At 42.0% G+C, this 21,673-nt stretch overlaps 1 protein-coding gene across 8 annotated transcripts in view; it reads right to left on the bottom strand.

Annotated features, from left to right (window-relative positions):
• Positions 1-21,673, bottom strand: part of ablim1a (actin binding LIM protein 1a) — an 81,233-nt gene that overhangs the window by 17,255 nt on the left and 42,305 nt on the right. For 7 of the 8 annotated variants that reach the window (XM_080741024.1, XM_080741018.1, XM_080741019.1 and 4 more), the window contains exons 3-12: positions 14,384-14,567; positions 13,656-13,765; positions 10,020-10,146; positions 9,333-9,426; positions 6,531-6,618; positions 5,980-6,044; positions 5,229-5,273; positions 4,118-4,195; positions 3,079-3,237; positions 1,313-1,357 (exon numbers count right to left, since the gene is read on the bottom strand). In XM_080741024.1, coding sequence (XP_080597150.1) covers positions 1,313-1,357; positions 3,079-3,237; positions 4,118-4,195; positions 5,229-5,273; positions 5,980-6,044; positions 6,531-6,618; positions 9,333-9,426; positions 10,020-10,146; positions 13,656-13,765; positions 14,384-14,567 — 995 coding nt within the window. The remainder of the gene's footprint in view (positions 1-1,312; positions 1,358-3,078; positions 3,238-4,117; positions 4,196-5,228; positions 5,274-5,979; positions 6,045-6,530; positions 6,619-9,332; positions 9,427-10,019; positions 10,147-13,655; positions 13,766-14,383; positions 14,568-21,673) is intronic. The other variant, XM_080741020.1, reaches the window with a different exon arrangement.

Raw genomic sequence — 21,673 nt, forward strand, 5'->3', positions numbered from 1 at the left:
GATATTTTTGGACATATAAACTTAATCAAGCTCATTCTCAGACATGTTCTTATAAAAAATAAAACACTAATAGAGCTTAAGATTGATGCTGTGTCCATGATCCATGCATCCTTGTATCAGAGCTCTAAAATAGATATTGGTGCCTACTGCATTGAGCAGAGACGGATGAAGAAAGCCAAGAGGATTACATACAATTCTTACAGGATGAGAGGTATTTGGACATATTCTATCAGGAAAAAACTATAGTATAATTGAAATAAATGCATATTCTTTGCTTTGGCTTTCTGTCTTTCCCTCTGTCCCTCCTCACTGCTCGTTTCCATGCAAAGAAAATGGGTACTCACCCAATGCAATATTGATAATCTGGCCCAGATCATAAATAATTTGTGGAACCTCATGCTGAACATGAGTGCTGTGTTGAGTTTGGATGGATTTTGATTGCACGCAGTGTGTGTGTATCGTGAACCCACCTACAGCCACTCAGCATAATTCTAAATAGTAAGGAAACATCTCTGCTGTCACTACACTGGATTTAAGACCAGCTTGGAGCTGGTCTAAGTGCAATCACAGACATTTTACAATGAATTCCTCCTGTGTCTGAAACTGTGTATCTTGTAAACTAGTAATAATGGTACTGCACATGTGGTATATTTTAGTGGTGTGCGTAAAATAAAGACCTTGAGTGGGAAAATCGCCCCGTTTGAGAGTGTCAGAGTGAAATGAACACTGTGAATTTTTGCTGTTCTCAAGGTTTGTAGATTCAGCACCTTCTTCTCCAAGTGGGCTCTGTACTTGCTGTGACCTACTGTAGACTAATTTATCATCATCAGTAGAGGGTGACATACTGTACTGTATGCAGTGGTGTAAATTAACTTTAATTAATTTTTTTGCTTTTTTCATTATTTAAAAAATGTCAATACGTTTTACTTTTACCCCACTACATTTCAGAGGAAAATATTGTACTTTTACTCCACTACAATTATTTGAAAACTTTAGTTACTTGATACTTTGTCGATTATTACAAAACACACTAAACCCTTCAGCCTTATATATTTTTCAGTCCATATTTTTCGGCCCCAGATCTTCAAGCTCACAGTGCGACGCAGAGATCTGCTTTTTTCAATACATTTTTAACTTGTGAAACGAGACATTCTGCACAACGAGTACTTTTGCTTTAGGTACTTTTACTCAAGTACATTTTTAATACCAAACTAGTACTTGTAACAGACTATCTATTTCTACAATAGGTTATTGATACTTTTACTTAAGTAAAACATGTGAGTACTTTTTTCCACCACTGACTGTGTCTTACCTTCTCATCTGGCAAAGGAGAACGGTCCCTCCTGGCAGTGTGGAGCTGTGAGGAACACACCCAGGACTGTGTGTTAGAAAACAACAACAACAACACACTGACTGACTATAAAATCGCTCTTTTACGACAGTGGTTCTGAACCTGTGGGTCGGGACCCCCAGCGGAGTCCCCAAATGATTTTGGGGGGTCTCCAGATGATTAACTTTTCCCAATCAACAGTAAACAAACCATTTCTAAAGTGACAATTTAAGGACTTCTTAATGCTATGACAAATTAAACATTGGCCAAATTGTCAAATATCAGAGGCAGAAATTGTGAAAATAGCAGATCTACATGCTCACAACGCCACGCAACACGAGGCGCTGTGAGCATGTTATTGCGTTATACAAAATGTAATGCCTCAACTCTTAGTGCTCGTCAGGGTGGGAGGGTCCCCAGTTAAAATATTATTATTTGTGTTGTCGCGGCCTGAAATGGTTGAGAACCACTGTGTTAGAAAACAACAACCCTGCTGCCATGAACAGACTCACTGACTATAATATCGCTCTTTTACGATATGGAACATACAAGCGAGCCTTCATTTTCTTTTCTTTTTTTTTTCTCCTACATTTTAGAGTACAAACTTTTTTCTCCCCACATTTAGTCGTTATGCCAATAAATGGTAAATGGTAAATGGTGCATTTATATAGCGCTTTTATCCAAGGCGCTTTACATAGATTGTGCATTACATTCACCCATTCACACACACATTCATACACCGGTGGCGGAGGAAACCGCAAGGCACCAACCTACTCACCGGGAGCAATTAGGGATTCAGAGTCTTGCTCAAGGACCCTTCGACATTAACTCAGGGGGAGCCCGGATTCGAACTGGGAACCCTTCGGGAACCCTTCATGCTCTAATAACGGTTTCTCTACCCCTGAGCTATGCCGCTCTCTCCCAATTAATTCCTCCCCACACACACACATTTCTGTGTTGTCACTGCTGTCGTATCCTACTGGCTCACCTGCCAGTGAAGAGCCCCCACCGGGAGGACGTACTGTCGTATCCTACTGGCTCACCTGCCAGTGAGGAGCCCCCACCGGGAGGACATGGAGCCTTCGTCCTATTCCTGCCGCCCAACACTCCCTGCTGACTGGCTCCGCCCCCAGCCCAAAGAGCATGTGCAATGACCAATATCACCCCCCCCGCCCGGCTTCCCTAACCCCCCAAGCATGGGGCCAATTGTGTTCGCATAGACCAGGGGTGGGCAACATTGATGCTGCAAAGGGCCACTATATTTTCACACACACGCCAGAGTTTCACAATGCATATACAGTCAAAAATAGCAAAGTGTGGCGTGTTTTGAGCTTGTAGATCGGCTATTTTTGCTATTTTTTTATTGGAATCCTGAAAGATATTTGTTTTATTTAATTTCAAATGCATGTACAGGTATAGTTAAACTAACAATCAGGATTCCAGTTTAAATATAATAAATAGCATGTTGTTAATGTCGGGTTGAAACCTTGTACGTCCAAGACCGTTTCTGTTTCTATAATTATTTTAAACACATAAATAAAATATTAATCTACAAGCTTACAATGCGTCACTTTCTGCTATTTTCACCACTTATGTGGTAAGGCATTGATTTACACACACAAAAAAAAACATAACAAACATACAAATTTGAAACGTGGAGAATGATACAAGGTTTCTGCCCGGCAGCAACAATGTGTATGAATTGTAAGGTCACACGGGTCAGACTTGCGTGCAAGCAAGACATTTACCTCTCCCACACTCTCTCTTCTCTCCTCTCTCTCATCCAAACAGGTGGTGTACATGGGGTCATAGGTTATGAGATCAGGGCGTTCAATGTCATAAATGGCTTTGACCTTAGGAATGGCAGCTAGGTCTCTGTAATCAAGGATCTCATTGTCTACTTTTGCCTAAGAAGACAAATAAAAAAACACACACATATACACACACAGACAAGAGTAATGGGAGATTACGAGAAGCACACACTCTTACGAAACAGGATTAACAGTGTGTTAATCTAGTGCTATTGCAAGAATAGGGGAGATAATCTCTCTAAATTCACAGGAACCAGTGGTGGAAGAAGTAATCACGTTTACTTAAGTAAATATAGCAATACCAAAATGTAGACATACTCTGTTGTCCTGTATTCAAAATTGTATTTGAGAAAAGTATTGTGATCAAAATACTGTATACTATACAGTACTAAATGTAAAATACACACAATGCAGAATGGCTCATTTCACAATAGTATTGTTTGATTGCACATGAATACTTTATTTTTCAATGTTGCAGCTGGTAGGGTGGGTCTTATTTTAATGACGTTGTGATGCTGGGAAGCTTAACCTATAATAATATATAATAATAATGTATCAGTTAATTTATATTTTGTATTAATAATCTAAATCTGTAATGTAACTAGGAACTGCTGTCAAATAATTATAGTAGAATCATATTTGTCTCTGGAGTAGAAATAAATCCATCTTCAACCCCTTATCCGTAGTTGGGTCGTGCAGAGTATAAGTATACACTCTATATAAGTATAACATAAATTGGAATATCAGTAAAGAAAAAAAGTACTTAAAAATTGCACTTGAGTAAATGTCTAACTTTCCACCACTGGCAGTAACACAGTAAGGAGCAGCAAACATATTAAATGACAGTTTACAGTAGGCTATATGGAACAACAGTCTATTACTGTACAATGACAGTTTACACTAGGCTATATGGAACAACAGTCTACATGTATATCTTTACAGCATAAGGAGTAGTTTCACAGCCATATAAACTTACATATATCGTGTGACCTGGTGAGCCAGGTATGCTTGAACCAGGTCGGGAACAAATACTTTCGGACGACGACCTCGTAGGCTGCGAGAGGAAAGACAAGGGGTGAATGTTAGTGAACAAGTAGCAACGATGTGTCTCAAACAGTCAGTTTCCCCCAGTCAGTGCATAGTGATCCACAGCACCCTCTGCCATCTGGAAATCACTTTCGATTAGGCTATTATTTATCATGGAAAACAACTTCACTCACACTCACTCTTCTGGGTTGAAGTGTAAATGGCATGAAGAAGGGATGGCAAAACCTGCCCTTCGCGTTTCATGGATCATGGGAAGCACTTTGGAAACACCAACATCTGACTGTACCCTGATTGAATCTTCGCTGGATGACCACGAAGATTCTTTAAGAATCTCAAATGCCCTGAGGCCCTTACATTTTATGGGATAATGAAAAATTTGGATGGCAACAACAGTCTTGAATTTGTATCTAAGGCAGTGGTTCCCAAAATTTTTTTGGCTCAGGGCACCCCTATAAAAATAAATTCTCATCCGAGGTACCCCTACATTATATTCATAATTTTCACTCCTAGCACCTTATATTTATGCCATATTTGAGCGATTATGTTGCAAGGAAAACATTGAGATAATAACCATTTTGGTAAAATCTTTAAGTGTCCAAATAAATTCCAAATATTATCAAATTATCTCGCGGCACCCCTGGACTGCCGTCACGGCACCCCAGGGTGCCCTGGCATCCACTTTGAAATTCCCTTAGACCCCTGGTCTAAGGGAATGAGCTCTTCATGTCTTGAGTAAGTGAAGTGGGAGGATTAGTAAAGACAAATACAAACATAGAAGACTGTCTAATCCTCCACATGTATGTGTGCATCACTGTACCACCATACACCTTCAGTATGAGCGCAGCACAAGTGTTGGAAGACACAGAATGTAAAACGTAAGACACGGCTATAATGGTTCGATAACAATGTGACACACAGGGAAGGCACTGCACGCTGTCTCCAGCAGATGGCAGCATACAGTGCACCATGTTCCTTTATGTACATGGTGAAACACAGGAAGGAGGATGATGCCATCTCATAGCCAATAGCGAATACAGTACCTGCCTTTCTGTTTTTTGGAGGAGTAAGAGGGACGGAGGCAATAGCTGTGGAGGAAGGGAGAGGGGGGTTCACAGGACATCACACAGGGACTGTGCTTCTTCCAGCCTGACTCACAGCGCTCTCACACCCACACACACACACACACACACACGCACACGCATACGCAGACGCACACAGTATATATATATACTGTATATATACAGTACATATAATACAGTATATATGGTGAATGGGTCCATGAAAATATGAACCACATCACACACAAACACACGCACACACACAGACACACACACGCGCGCGCGCGCGCGCGCACACACACACACACACACACACACACACACACACACACACACACACACACACACACACACACACACAGCAGTTTTTATGCAAACACTCATCACTCAGTCACGCACAAAACAAATGGGTACACGCATAAACATTTTTCCGATGTAGGCATACATCGGTGTAGGCATATGTGTGGCTGACAACCGATATATCGGTGCATCCCTACATGCATGCATGCATACGCACACGCACGCAGACACACACACACAGACACACACGGGAAATTCAATTACACAATGATAGGTAAGGATTAAAACAGCAGGAAGGGTGGCAGCAGCCCACAGAGAAATCCCTGTCTCACATCCAGACTTTTACATCGTACAGTGAATGAAGCGAAGGACAGAAAGGTGTCCTTTATGGAGACAGTGTCAAGGACAGTCAGTGGGGTCCATATATTCCTACCCGCTCCCTCTGTCTCTCCTCTGTTCTGGTGGTGTTTTTGCAGCCAGGATGCCACACTGTAGATCCTGAGGGGAAGAGGATAGAACATTAATGAACTGCATGCATATTGATGTGCATATACTCAAAATATATATGCATGTAGGTTATTTAGCACTGCCGCATACAGTAGTTTCTGTCGGGCAAAAACATTGGTATCGCCACGTATGTTTTTTCTTCTTTTTTTGTAAAATAACACCCTACTTCGTTGTGTGTGTGCAAGACTGTCGGGGCGAAATTTGCAAAAATAGATGATCTACAAGCTTCATATCTAGATCTACAATATCTACAAGCTGGTAGATCTGCTATATTGGAAACAATTCTTTTGAATATGAAAGTTAAAGTGGTTAAAAGTGCCTGTAAGTTTTCTAAATATTAATTTAACCAATGAAAAGTATTATTAACACGAGCTTGGAAGGAAATAGCTACACTGAATCCACTGGAGCACAGATTAATTTCTTCCATTTCATTCATTATGAGTGAATATGTAAACATGATTTATTTTGTCTGGTCACCTTGCAGATACATTTCTTCTCCTTCTGTGAACATCTGGTTGCATCTGCTGCATCGTGCACAGCTAGGATGGTAGTGCTTATCCCCTGCCTGGAAAACACAGCCCAAGGCAAAACACACCACAACATTACAACCTATACAGCCCCATGGATGAACAAACACATCTGACCAGTGGACACAGACTTGCACGTCTCTCGCTCAAGAACTGCTGTTGAAAAAAGAACATCTCCATGTAAAACTGGTAAATGTACAGTATCTCAATAAAACACATTGTCCTTCTAACATGGCCGAATTGGAACTCCCCGTTGCAACACATTGAAGTTCTTCATTGCATAATCATGGGTTATATAACGGGCTTATTATACATAGATATACTAACCCATTTAAAGGTTTTTAAAGGATTTACGACCATAACATTTTTGGCCAATATTGTGGGTGAAGTCTCACTATAGACTAGAAATGTATTGTGGTTATACCACAGCTACAATCATGGTATAATCACAAATGATATCACAGCCTCGGGTGTATTATTACTAAATTATATAAAATCCACTGGATGGATTATTCAACCACCATACAGGCAATGGAAATACTTAGTATGACTCAATTGACATGTGGGTTTGTAGTACACAAATACTAGCATGACACAAATGCTGTTGACATCAATCAAGCACCTGCCACCATCTGTGCACTCCTCTTTTTTAAGTGTATAATAAGACTATGCCTGAAAATTAACAGAGATCTAGAGTACTTGAGGTGCAATTTACACAAATGCCATTCTATACATGAGAAGTGTTTCCATCAGCCAAATGCTTTTAGCACATGGACGTTAACAAGGTGAGATAAATAGCCAAATGGTCCTACAGTACCTGCTTGCTGCCTGAGTAACTAGGGCGCAAGGTGGAGGGGCCTTAATTACCGTATTTTATACTTTAGCTATTGAAAAATAGCAGATATACAAGCTCACAGCACAGCACCGAGTGCCGCACTGCAAGCTTGTAGATCTGCTGCCATCTGCTTTGTCGTGAAAATGTGTGCAAATCTTTGAATATATGTATTTTTCAAGCGAACATTTGTAAATAAAAAAAATGCTTTTGGGGGGTCCCTGGAACTAAATATTTTGAGATGGGGGTCCTTCACATGAAAAGGTTTGAGCACCACTGACATAGAAACATAAAAACCTTAGAAGGATTTGAAATATTAAGACTACTCACACATTTTCATGATTTTTCAAAAATAGCAGATCTACAAGCTACGCAGCGCGGCACTCGGTGCCGCACTGTGAGCTTGTATATCTTATTTTTCAATAGTTAAAGTACCCAGGGCCCAGAATGTGGTGCGACACCCCTGCTTGCTGCATAATAACTCTCCAGCTTTCCACTTGACAAGTGGCCACTCATAGATCACAGTATGTAATCACACAAGCAACTACATTTGCATTTTACAGTTTGACTTCACTGTATGCAAAGTGTAAAAAAAAAAACTAAACAAAAGGGAAACAAGGCATGGCTCCTTATATAAAAAAAAGTGTTTTAGTTTTTGGTTTTTGTAGGGCACACAATTATTTCTTCTTCTCATAGGGATCATTTAAAAATAACTTGAACTTGACTTAACTTGTGATGAGGTACATACTGTACTGTCCAACCAAATGTATTTTTTGAATCTCATCATCTCTGCATCTCGTAACTGCATTACACGTAAACCCCAACACACCAGACAATATGGTTGCAATAAAGCCGGCAATGGATAGGAGGGGTATCTGACCTTGAGTCCTGGGTCAGTGATCACACTAGCAGACTATCAGATGGGGACGGCTTTAGTGCCACTGATCCACTGGCTACAACTCAGGGATGAGATGCAAAGGCCTTTCCCTGCTGTCATAAAGGCCTGCCTTATTACTGGATTACTGTAAGCCTGGCTGGCCAATGCCAACATTACCGCAACATTAAATAACACATAACTCACTGTCTGATGGGATCACTGTCTGTAGACAGACAAGCTAGTGTGTCAATGAATGCAGTAGAGAGAGAAAATGGACAAAGAGAGAAATACACACAGATAGATGAGAGATAATTAAAGAAAGAAAGAAAGAAAGAAAGAAAGAAAGAAAGAAAGAAAGAAAGAAAGAATTAGACGTGGGTAGATGCCAGATATAGAGGTATGTGTATAATTTGTTAAGCGTTCATAATGCCTAAATAAGAATTTCATAATTGTTATGTGGCAAATTCATTAATACTGAATCTTTTATATAATACGACGAATTGTTTTGGCTGTTTGGCTGCGTTTCTCAAGCGATAACGAAAATTTAATTTCACATTACTGTAATGCTACAGTATATTATGCAATGTCCTGTTCCTGTTCGGAAAGCAGATATAGCCTACTGTACATCCGTTATTGCACAAGTAAGCAGTTGTTTTACTGTGTTCATTGCCTCAGTAACCGCATTACCAATATTCTCTTTGGAATGTAGATGAAAATCCATGATATGCAAACAAATTATTTGAAATTCATTGTGATTCTTGTTTTGCTGAATAACTCCAGGCTTAGAGTGAACAAAGAGTATACGACAACAAAAGGTTAATCAGCGTGCTCATGTGTTAAGAGCACAGACCTACCTTTTGCAGCAGTCAGAGGACTCATGATGTGTAGGTGCAATGCTAGTTGTACCTTGGCTTGGCACATCATAGTGTTATAATGCAAAACAAAAGGAGGTCCTCTCTGTGCCATTGAACCAATCACATTATTGTGTAACTTCGAGGGGGAGGGATCAATGAAATGTGCGTGCTTGGTGACTGGCTGCTCACCTCCAGAACTTTCCCTGTGATAAACTGTTGACATGCCTCACACTGGACACCAAAATGTATCTGGTAGTCCTTCTCACAGTAGGGGGCGCCCTCCCTGGCAGGACAGACAGGGGTAGACAGATCAAAACAAAGTGAAGCACTTTTACATTGAAGCAGGTATGTACTGACTCCGAGAGTGGATAAAAAGTCCTTAGTAGAAATGTCCATTTGTAAATATTTGTACATTTTGACAACAAATTTTGATTTAGTTTAGTCATAGTCTTTTGAACAAAATGTCTTTAGTTTTAATGATATTTTAGTCTTCTGAAAAGTTTTAGTTTATGTTGACTAAATGTTGATTCTGATGACAAAAATGTGGCCGCGATGGCGTTGTAATAGCAGATTTTACACTTGGTTGCATGCTGAAAATAGTCAATCTACAAGCTCAGATTTTCAGAGCGCAACACCCGAGCACAACCAAACATAAAATGACTTTTAGTTCTACCGGATCTCTTCTCCACTAGTCCCTCCCTAACATTTTAGTCCAGTTTTTATTTGTTGACAAAATTGTCAACACATTTAGTCTTACTTAGTTTTCATTTAAAAAAAGGTAGTCGACGAACATCTTTCGTCATAGTCTTAGTTAACGTTAAATGAACACTGATTTGTACACTCTTCAGAGTTGTGTATGTACGTACTAGTACTTACTTGCTGATGTATTCCCCAGTCAGGACTTTGCCGCAGGCCTTACACTTGAAGCAGCCCAGGTGCCACTGTCTGTCCAGTGCCAGGAGCGCCTGTCCATTCTTTATGTCTCGACCGCATCCTGCACAGTCTGCAAAAGCATACATGCACCATGCACACTTAAACCAGGACTACAATCAGCAGAACCATCTATAACAGGGGTGGACAACTTTGATGATGGTAAAGTAATTAAAGCGGGGCATGTTTACATGTTTGGAATTGTAACAGCTGAAATCAATAATATATCAGTATTCCGATATTAACCTGTGGGCCACATTAAGTGAAGGTGGGGGCTGCTTGTGCCCCCCCGGGCCAGTTGCCCATGTATGATCTATAAATACACATCTACAGTACAAGACTTGGCCACACATTGAATGTAAAGTAAAGCACAACTGGAGGTGTAAAAATAATTGCACACAAGAAATAATTCTTCTCCCTTTTAAAGGTTTGTTGCTGCCAACATCTCAACCAAACACCTTCTTTGCCAGCCAGGCATACTTGGCACTATGAAATGCAAATATTTTTAGTGAATTTATTGCACACGGTCAGCAGCTGATCTATAATATATCATAAAAAGTAAAAACTATTAAAGCATAATGTACTTGTATGGGACATCCTCTGGCAAGTTCAGATCCACGACACTAGATGGCAACAGAGGGTAGGTTCTGACAGTTGCCAGAGTTTAACATATACACATCTTTTCTTTTTTTCTTTTTTTTTTTTTGCTGCATGACCCTAAAAGCATTGTCTTTGTCCAAGTAGAAACCCCGGGCTCTAAAAGCACCAGAGGATATAGGCTTTTACATGAACAATCTTTCTGTCAAGTCTGCTTTAATGAACAGAGGGATGAAAGCAAAGCAAAGCCGCCGCAGCCCACTGGGAATGTTAGCTACGTAAGGCGTAACGAGGCTGAAATGATGACGTGAGAAGAATCAGCATGCCTTATTTATAGGTGACCATGTCTAAAAGCTCTCCAACCGCCAACAGGGAGGAAAAGCAGTGGAGAGAGAGAGCCTGGGAGAGAGAGGGAGGGAGAGGGGGAGAGAGAGAGAGAGAGAGAGAGAGAGAGAGAGAGAGAGAGAGAGAAGGGGGAGAGAGAGAAAGAGAGATTGAGGGAGAGAAAGAGAGGGAGGTAGGGAGTGAGAGAAGAAGGAAGGAGGAGGATATAGGGAAGATTGAGAGACAGGAGATAGGGAGACGGGAGACATGGGAGGAGAAAGTGAGAGGGACTGAGAAAAAGAAAGAGAGAGCGGGAGGGAGGGAGGGAGACAGAGAAAGACAGAAGAAGATAGACAGAGGGCGAAAGATAAGAAGTAAGAGAGAGAAGGTGAGAGAAAGAGAGGGATGGACCAGAGGAGAGATAGAAGAAGAGAAGGGGAGACATGAGGAGAGCAAGACGGGGGGAGAGAGGGAGGGATAAAGATGGAGGAGAGAGCAAGAGAGAGGGAGGGAAAGAAAGACAGGGAGGAAGAGAGAGAAAGAAATGGATGAGGGAATACAAGGAGAAACAGAGTTTGTGCAGGAAGACGCATGGGGAGGGAGAAGGACAGAGGATTGGATGAGCTAGAGGAGGGGTGTGCTGGTGTGCACATTCCCTGCTCCAGCGTAGAGGAAATGCACGTTCATGCATAATTTAGTAGGGCAGGTCTTTGTGTTCTTCATAAAGGAACATGGCTGGCGCTACACAGCAGCCTGGGCAAACAGGGCGACGGCAAAAGTACACAGTAGAATCCCAAGCGTTAATGAACACTTGCCGGTCCATTGTCACACTCTCAGAGTCAAATGAACACTCCGGACAATGCAGACATTGCTGAGTATAGGGAAGTGGCACTCCCTGAATGATATTCCTCTTACTTAGCTATCTGGGATAGCAGATGTATACCCCTTACAAAGTACTGTACGTGATAGAATCTGTAAAGATGAGCTGTAGTGGGGGAAAAAAACTGTTGATGGGACAGATTGTTGTTTTCCAGTTTTACAAGCTTCACAATATCAATATTGTCTACAAAGTGTCCTACTTATTCCAGACCTTGATTTGTTGCCCAGATTTAAACATATTCATTAGTCTTTGCAATGATGTACTGTTACTGTATGCTGACAGTGTCAACTGTGGCCAATGACTGTAAGCTATGCCATGGGACACAAGTTGTGGGTCTAACAGCTACCTGATATGTAGTTTTAAAAGCAATAGATATTATTCATCCAAAATGTTTCAAGTCATAGAAATTATCACATCCGTTTCCCACACTTTTCTAAACTCGATGCAACTAAAGTAGCAAAGTAGCCTGAAGTTGGGAACCAATGGCTCCTGCCGGAGTCATGTGGCCCATAGGTCAGGACTCAGGAGCAACCCTACGTGTAAGTACACCTCCTGGTCATGATGCTAGCTAGTATGTCACAGGGACTTAACATTCATGCTCTGCAGGGTAACCTTAAGACTTTTAAAAAACGGTCAACACATCTGCTTCCCACAAGCCCTGAAAATAGCTTTCATCAAGTCACTCTTAAAACATAATAATCTATTCAAGACACAGCACTTTGTGAACAATTATAGGCCCATATCAAACCTCCAGTTTTAAGTAAAATAATTGAAAAGGCTGTATTTCAACAATTGAACAACTTCTTAGGCCGGCTACAGACCTAAAGGCATAAAAACGAGTGCGTGTCGTGTGGGGGAGGCGGGGGGCAGGCACAGCACAATGCATTCCGGATGGAAGTCGAGTGGTTTGAAGTCGAGTGCGAGTCGTGTGGTGTTGTGTGGTTGCGTCCAACTTGCTCACGACTCGCACAGAGACAGTTGTAGGCGAGCACTGGGGAGCAGACAAGCTGCACTTGATGAGACAGAAGGCAGGGTTCAGCTGCCAACCAATAGGAGAGAACCACCGTTCTGCGGCGAAACTGGGCAGAGCACACTTGTAGTCCACTACACTACAGTGCGTTGAGCCTTCGGTCTGCAGTGATCATCGCGCTGTCTCTCCTCTTCCCTCGTTCTCCTGGCCATTTCAAGCCGCTTCTCCCTCCTTCTCCTTCAGCTCGCCACCAACACCGCCAATACAAGCGCCCTTTTGCGTCCTCTAAACAACATTTTGCCCAACAGGTGTCACCAAGCAGCAGCAGTACTGTCCACCGACGCCAACTCCAAAAAGACTACACGCTCGAAATCCACTTACACTTCCGCCTCTCGCTGGACGGCCCACGTCCGCAAAGCATTGTGGGAAATGTATTCTTTTTTGGAACAGACTTTCCAAACGGAACAGACTCGCACTGAACACAGAACGTTCCAGTCTGAGTGCGGCCTTAGCACTAACGGCTTTGATATCTTCCGGTCAGGATTTCGGCTATAACACAGCACTGAGACTGCTGTTGTTAAAGTCTTCAATGACATCCACTTAAAGTGGCAAAATCCACATCTGAACAGACACAAAATTCACGTGGTGTTCCACAAAGATCCGTTCAGGGGCCTCTAGTGTTCAATATCTAGAATAGATGCTTTATATATTAACTCAGACAGTAAAAATGTTACTAAATGTAAACCAAATGTGGTTGCATTTGTACACAGACATGTGTAGTACTTTGGTAACAGATACTGCCAGTACTCACTGCTGGATCCAGTGATGTCCTTGGGTCCTGGAGACATGGGCTGGACACAGTATTGACACAGACAGTCCTTCCCATTGAATGTCACCCTGTCCCCAGCAGGAAACGGTCGTCTGCGGAAAGGAATATCAACACGCAACCCATTAACACCCGAGCCACTAAAGAAGATTATTGATTTAGGGTGTAAGTGAAATAATAATAAAAATAAAAATAAGTTAAAGCTCTATATTCTTATAGAGTGGTTCTCAAACTTCTGTAAGGATCCATTTACAACCCCCTCAATGAATTTTGAGGTCCCTGGACCACAATTTGAGAAACAATATGTACATTTTCAGTTTACCAATTTCATCCAGTCATGAGAGAGAACCCTACAAAGTTCAATCAGCTTCAATTTTATAATGTCTCAGTAGCAATTTTGTCTGTAAAGCATTTCATCACTTCCAGTCTCACAAACACTTAAAAGTATCACTTAACATCCATTTATAACAAGTATCTCCTTACTGATCTAGATAAATATGGAAAAACTGAAATGAGGAATATATTGGGCAAAAACCTCGTATCTCCAAGTTTCAAATTTGTACGCTGTTTCGTGAGGTAAAGCCCTGCTTCATCACACAAGACTGTCACTATTTTAACTTGTTTTTTTAAATAACAAAAAAGGAAGGTTCCACCTGACAACGACGATATGGGGAACACAAGTGTGTGTGCGGTGCGTGGGGTTTGGGTCTTACTTGCAGATGGTGCAGACGAAGCAGGCAGGGTGGTAGGTCTTGCCCAGGGCTGTGACCACCTCGCCCTCCACAAAGTCTCCACAGCCGTTGCAGCGGGTGCCATGCATGCGCTGGTAGTCCAGGGTGCATAGATAGTCTCCATTCTTCATGAAGAACCCCCCCTGGGCAAGGTCACAGCCACACACTGCACCACGCATGCGCGCACGCACACACACACGCACACGCACACGCACACACACACACACACACAGTTAGGTCATTTGGTGCCTTTTGTTCAAATTTGGTTAGTGAATGCTTTAAGTGGATGCTGGCTGAAATCTAAAAAAAAAATCACGCCTAGTGTGAAGTGAGCGGTGCTTTATATTAGTTAATTTCATTAAACATCCCGCGAAGCTTGGCCAATGTGACCCTGGGCGAACAACAAACTTTGAGCGCTTTGTGCCAAGATGTAGGCCAGATGTAGCCCAGATGTAGGCCATGCTTCAGAGCCCGGACAAAGCCATTTGTTGGAGCTTAGCTCCATCCAGGAGCACCGCTCAATAATAACTTCTCCACCGTCCACGTTCTCTGTTTCCATATTATGGTTTGGGGGGCACGGTGGCGCAGTCAGTAGTGCTGTCGCCTCACAGCTAGAAGGTCCTGGGTTCGATTCCCGCCGGGGGACGCTGTGGGTGCTGGGGGCGTGTTCCCTCCTCCGCGTCATCAGTGCCCACACCCTAGGTGGGGTTGGCAAAAGGGCCTTTCTGTGTGGAGTTTGCATGTTCTCCCCGTGTCTCCTAGGGTAGATACCCTCACAAAAACATGCAGTAATCCTGGTCTCTATAATGCATCCCCCTGGCCAGCCGGGGCGCCTGATGGAGGGGACTGGAACTGGTTGGAATAACGTGTTCCTTCCACGCGCTACGTCCAACCGGGGAAGCTCCCCCTGTCAGGTGATAAGAAGCGGCCTGCTCACTCCTCATGCACTGAAGGAAGCATGAGCTCAGTTCAGGGCCCTCCCCAGGTTGGCAGAGGAAGAGCAGAGCCCAGGATTACAGCTTAGGCAATTGGCACCGGGCGAAAAAATGGGTTACAAAAATAAAATAAAAACATATTATGGTTTGATGCTTAGTGACTGAACCAGTGAAATATACTATTATCAACTTTGATCACACAAACAAAACACAATTGGCTTTGTATGTGTTGGAGGAGCTACGTTGACTGACTGACACTGGAAGGTCAAGGTCTTTTCATTGTTGATGTAGAAATGAATTGCTCTGTGCTTACAATCGTCTATTCCAGGAAATAGCCTTGTACCGCTGTTCCTGACAACTAACTGGCCTTCAATACTCCCTTTTTTACACTGACAGACCTTCTACATGCTTCCTTCAATTCAAGCAAAACCTTGTCAGGCATGAAAGACAGGTGAAGGCAGAAGCACAAAATAAACAATTGAATGAATGTTTACTAGTTTAATGTTAGTCATTACTGAGCAACAAGAATGCCCTCCCTACATTTCTGCCTGCATCCAATTCAAAACAAGGTCAACTTGGTCAAGGCACCCCCTTACTTTCAGGACGTGATCCGCCCCTACACATCCCTTCTCACTCACTAGATCTACTGTAACACAGGACTGTGGAATGACCTCCCCCGCATAATCAAGACTGCAGATTCAAGTCCAATTATACTTTGTCGCACGAAGGCGCCATGCGCTCATTGCGGATGCGATGCGTTGTGAGCCAAGATTAGGCTTCACTCCCCATTTCAAGTCCCAAGTGTAAGAACTCACCTCTTCAGGCTCTACCTCACCCCGCAGCAATGCCTATTTCTTTGCATCACTTATTGTTGCCTATTTTCAATAGGTGCAGGTGTATGTTACTTTTTCACATTATGCTATATTATAAAATATGTTATACAGTAGATAGAAAAAATGTTTACTTGTCCACAAAGACAGATGACAGTTGATACCTGGTATCCTAATAACCTATTAGCACTTAAATGATTTCTTATTTCTTTCTTATGATTAGGCCAGTTTTTGTTTTAAGATTTGTTTCGGGGCTTTTATGCCTTTATTGATAGGACAGTAACCTGGAGAGAGATGGGGAGTGACATGCAGCAAAGGCCATTGGGATTGGGACTCTAACCCGCAACACGCTGTCAGGCATCAGAGACTATGTGGTATGCACGTGGACCGCTAGGCCAGTGGGTGCTATCTAGTTGAGTTAAAAAGCCCTAATTATTAAATCATGGCTCAGCGAGGCAAAGTAAAAAATACCTTTGTCAGTGTATGTTTTTAGTAGTGCAGTGCCCAATCGGGACTTAATTGGCCTATCAGAGCATGTGTCTGTTCAGACAGGCCAACGGCTTGCTGCCCAGTGAGGGCTGAGGCTCTGTGTATATACTGTATCTGTAGTCCAGTAGGCTCTGTGTATATACTGTATCTGTAGTCCAGTAGGCTCTGTGTATATACTGTATCTGTAGTCCAGTAGGCTCTGTGTATATACTGTATCTGTAGTCCAGTAGGCTCTGTGTATATACTGTATCTGTAGTCCAGTAGGCTCTGTGTATATACTGTATCTGTAGTCCAGTAGGCTCTGTGTATATACTGTATCTGTAGTCCAGTAGGCTCTGTGTATATACTGTATCTGTAGTCCAGTAGGCTCTGTGTATATACTGTATCTGTAGTCCAGTAGGCTCTGTGTATATACTGTATCTGTAGTCCAGTAGGCTCTGGTTTCCAGGAGATGGATTACCCATTTCCTGTTCCGCTTCAGTTTCCAATAGCTTGGTTTGATTTAGCTACAGCTGCAGATTTGAACCGGAAACATATGACACCTGATCGGTCCAATGGTTTGTTGTGAGATGAGCTCCGGACACAGAGACAGACTGACAGACTGAGACAAGACAGAATCACAGACAAAACCTCTTATAACCAGCTAAACCTATTTGCAATGTTTCAAATGGTGTCCAGTTAACACTTTGCCAGCCGAAATAGAATGGCTTGTTGTAGATTAGCCGTGAAATTTCTATTATTATATTATGATCTGAACCGCATTCATTTTACAAGACATTCAGCGCTATATCGCGTGGTCTTCATCCCCCATTACCATACCGCGATCCCCGTTGTATACTCACCACAGTTCCCAGTGAAATTTTTCAATCTGCATTGGCTTAGAGTGGGGGTTTCGGCCGACGCATCTTATCCCCGTGCGTTTCGCGTGCGCGATCCGTTCACGTAAATGTCGGCTCAAATAATCCACGTATGACTCAAGAGTAGATATGAGCATTTTCGGATTGATTTTCGGATAAAAATCATTTATTTCGTTTTTAATGACCCAGTACGGTAAAAGACGGCGTGGCTGAGACTCCTTGCTCAGATGTCCGGTATATTCCGGTTTTAATATTAAGGGGCTTCCCGTGGCTTGCAAAGTGTTAAAAAGCATACAGGATCATACAAATGAACAGTGTGATATTCTTGTGTGCAATGCATGCATGCATGGGTCAGTGATTTTTCTTTTCTTCAGAAAAAACATTAGGGTGGTAAAAAAGGGACCACTTAAGCCCTGTTTCAAAAATGGCAAATATAAATCGGTGTTCAAGCTTGTAGATTGGCTAATTGAGCTATTTGTGATCTGAGGCATTTTGTTCAAAATGAGCCACTCCTGCAAACTTTAGATGCCAATCTTAGCGAATCAGGATGGAATATGAAAAATGGGATAGATCCGTCTTGATCTCATGACTATAGAGATAATAAGAGTAATATAAAAAAATGTGTAAGTGAAAAGGGCGGCATTTGTTCCTCGGCCTAGTGGGAATGTGAATGCAAAGTGCCACGGCAATCGGACGCAGCGCTCATGATTTGAGGGATGGGGTCGCCAAAACATAAAATGGGGATGTGGGATAAAAAAGGTTTGAGAACCCCTCCTGCTATAGAGATATGTGTACCAATTTGCGTGATGTTTGGACACAATCTGCAGGAGTAATATAAAAAAATTATGTTTTGCAAAAATGCTCTGGCATCCAGTGCACGGTTTCACATTTTTCGGGCCAACAGTGCTGAAGATTAGCTGTTCACAGACAGACGGACGGACGGACGGACGGATAGACAGATAGACAGGGTGTAAAAGATAGTCTCGGCCACGCCTTTCTGGCCTGGCTGAGACAAAAAAAGACCAAAATAGGGCCAGCAGTTTGAAATCTGTAATGAATGCATGGTTGTGTATATAATGTGTGTCACATGTAGATGGATGGATGGCCATGGGTTGAGATGCACTCAACACTGATCTGTTGTCTAAATTGGTGAACATAGCGGCTTCATGAAAAAAAAAACAAAAAAAAAACACACCTCACAGTTAAAGGGAAAAAATATATATTTTGATGTTTGAAATAACGGTACTTAATCATTCTTATGTAATGAGTCAACACTGGGGATGAATGAATGTGTGCGTGTGCGTGTGTGTGTGTGTGTGTGTGTGTGTGTGTGTGTGTGTGTGTGTGTGTGTGTGTGTGTGAGAGAGGCGGGGGTGGTAGGAATCAGATTTAATTGCATTATGGGCTCAGGGATGATGAGATTAGTCTTAACCTAATAGAGTTGAGGGAAAGCAGCAGTGGAACTATGCTGGTGTGGAACCGCTTGGCTAACGCCACCTGAGCTAATGGCAGTCCTCTCAGCAACAATTATTATATGTGACATAACATGTCACATGCTGTATCTGGAAATACATGATGAGAAAACCAGCATAACCATCTTGGCACGATAATAAATTATGGACAAGACCACATTTAGCCCAGGTCTATGTTATGTATACATTGCATGCAAGGGTGTTCTTTTCTCACACATGGCTTATGGGGTGGGTGTCCACGTCCAGTGTAAGGATGAATGAATGTTAAATATAGTGACAAGGGTCATCTGTTAACAAGACAGAGTTTTCAATCTCTGGTAGCATAGGCCAGTCATGGCATTTGCTGTTTTGGCTATTGTGGAAGAAGTGCATAAAAAAAAAAAAAAATTACCCCAACAGATTTGGCCAAACATAACGCAAATCACTACATATTATCTCTATAGACTATAGTCATGGGATCAAGATGGATCTCAGACTTGGATGTCAGATTTGTCATATTCCATTATATTATGATTGGCTTCCAAAGTTTGCAAGAATGTTCCATTTTAAACAAAATACCTCAAATCATGAACGCAGATTCTGATTGCCACAAAACTTTGCACGCACATTCCCACTAGGCAAAGGAGGAACCTTATCTCCTCACAATAGCCCACTTCATGTTTTGACCTATTACTTTTGAACCGTAGCTTGCACAATCATCATTCTTTTCCCCTGAATTCCTTGGACTGTGCCAGATACCATTTTCTGCCATTGTGCGTTTTCTTCAAAACACACCTTTTGCAACTACTCCTACTAGGAGTAGTAGAACAAAAACACACTATTTTTGTGTGTGTGTGTGTGCGTGCGTGGGTGCGTGCGTGCGTGCGTGCGTGCATGCGTTAGGGCATTCACCAAATATTCGAATATTCGAATATCAAAGTCACTATTCGACGTTGTTCACCGAAGTCGAATAAAAAGCTTGGCTATAGAGGAAGTCATAAGAATGAGTTGTCTATGCCCCTGGTGGATGAATTTGTTAATGCTCTATACCAGGGATTCTCAAACCTTTTTAGGCCATGACCCCCAAAATAAACATATTTTAACTGGGGACGCCCACCCTGACAAGCACTTGGAATTGTAGGTATTACATTTAATGTGACTCGGTTCCGCAGATAAATATTGTGAAAATAGCTGATCTACATGCTCACAACGCCTCGCAGCGCGAGGCGTTGTGAGCATGTAGATCGGCTATTTTCACAATATTTAGATCAATATGTAGATCGGCTATTTTCACACACACGTGCGTGCGCGTGTGTGTGTGTGTTCCTACAGATTTTGCCCCCAAAAAACGTACACAAATCAGTACACCTTATGTCTGGGGTCATGTGATCACAATGTATGAGTTACATTTTTCAGATCCCATTTAAAGTTAGCCTGGGATCCAGCCTGATTCGCTATACATTTGTCTTTTTCTGACTGTCAGTCGCTATTTTTGCCCAACATTAAACAAGGTTTATTTACCCATGTTGGGGGGGATCTTTCGCCTGTCATTGGTTGTGATGTTAATGTTGCAAGGCTGATGTCCTGCCTTTGGTTGGTGTGATTCTCCATACCAACATAGATTCAAATCAATCTAACTTGCATCGCAAGTGATCTAAAGGTCTTTACACATCGGGGACGAATCTGCGAAGCGAATAATTCACTTTCTTTTTAAAACCTTGTAAAGTCAATGCAAGCTAGCTTCCACACCAGCACTTCCACTGAGCGAAAAGGCGGCTGTTATTTATTTGCTCTGTTTTCGAATTTTGCGGACATTCGCAGGCGAACTCCTCTCTCTCTCAATATCAAAGCAAGCTGACTCTACCCAATTTAAAGAGAAAGAGAACATGGTCGGGAGACCATCCCTTTGCACTGAGAGGGAACAGCTGTTTCTCCGTGTCTCGTCTGTGTGCCTGCTGCCTGCTACCGCCATTTGTGGAAAAAGTACTCAAATGTCTATTACTTAAGTATGGTTTATGTACTGTATGTTTGCAAAGTAACTAGCAATTACAGTTTTTAAATAAATAGTTGAGTAAAAATACAATATATAGTGGAATAGAAGTAAAAGTACTGAAATTGGACATACAACGTAAAGTACAAATACCTACAAGAACAGTACTCAAGTAAATGTACTTAGTTACTTTAAACCACTGGCTACTGCTAACTGTGACTGCCTGGCTGCTGCTGGGAAACCCTTCTGGTGGTGTCCTCTCTGCTGTGATGTGATGGGTTGTTTGATGCCAGCCCCAAACAATTGGCACCACAGATAACTTTATTCTATATGCATATTTCGCATCGCGGTACTGTAGGTGTGTATAGAAAAAAGCGTAACAATTTGCCTGTGGAATATTTCACATTTTCGGGTCCTGACCTTAAAGGAGTAGTTCACCCCCAAAATGACTTTCTTTCTATTGATTACTCTTGCCATGGAGACTTAAAGTAAGTTCAATAATATTTTTTTGTATTTGTCGCATTCCTAAAAATATTATTATCAAGTCTTCATGGTATGAGTAATCAATAGAAAAAAGTCATTTTGGGGGTGAACTACTCCTTTAACAACCCATAGATCCTTGTAGACTTAACATTTTTGTCACTCACATACTCCTTGCGAATGTAAGCAATGCCAATGCAAAAAGCTAAGTGTAAATAGGATGACACACTCCAGTTGTTA

The sequence above is a fragment of the Nannobrachium achirus genome (genome assembly GCF_963921795.1).
Source record: "Nannobrachium achirus genome assembly, chromosome: 13".
NCBI lineage: Eukaryota > Metazoa > Chordata > Actinopteri > Myctophiformes > Myctophidae > Nannobrachium > Nannobrachium achirus.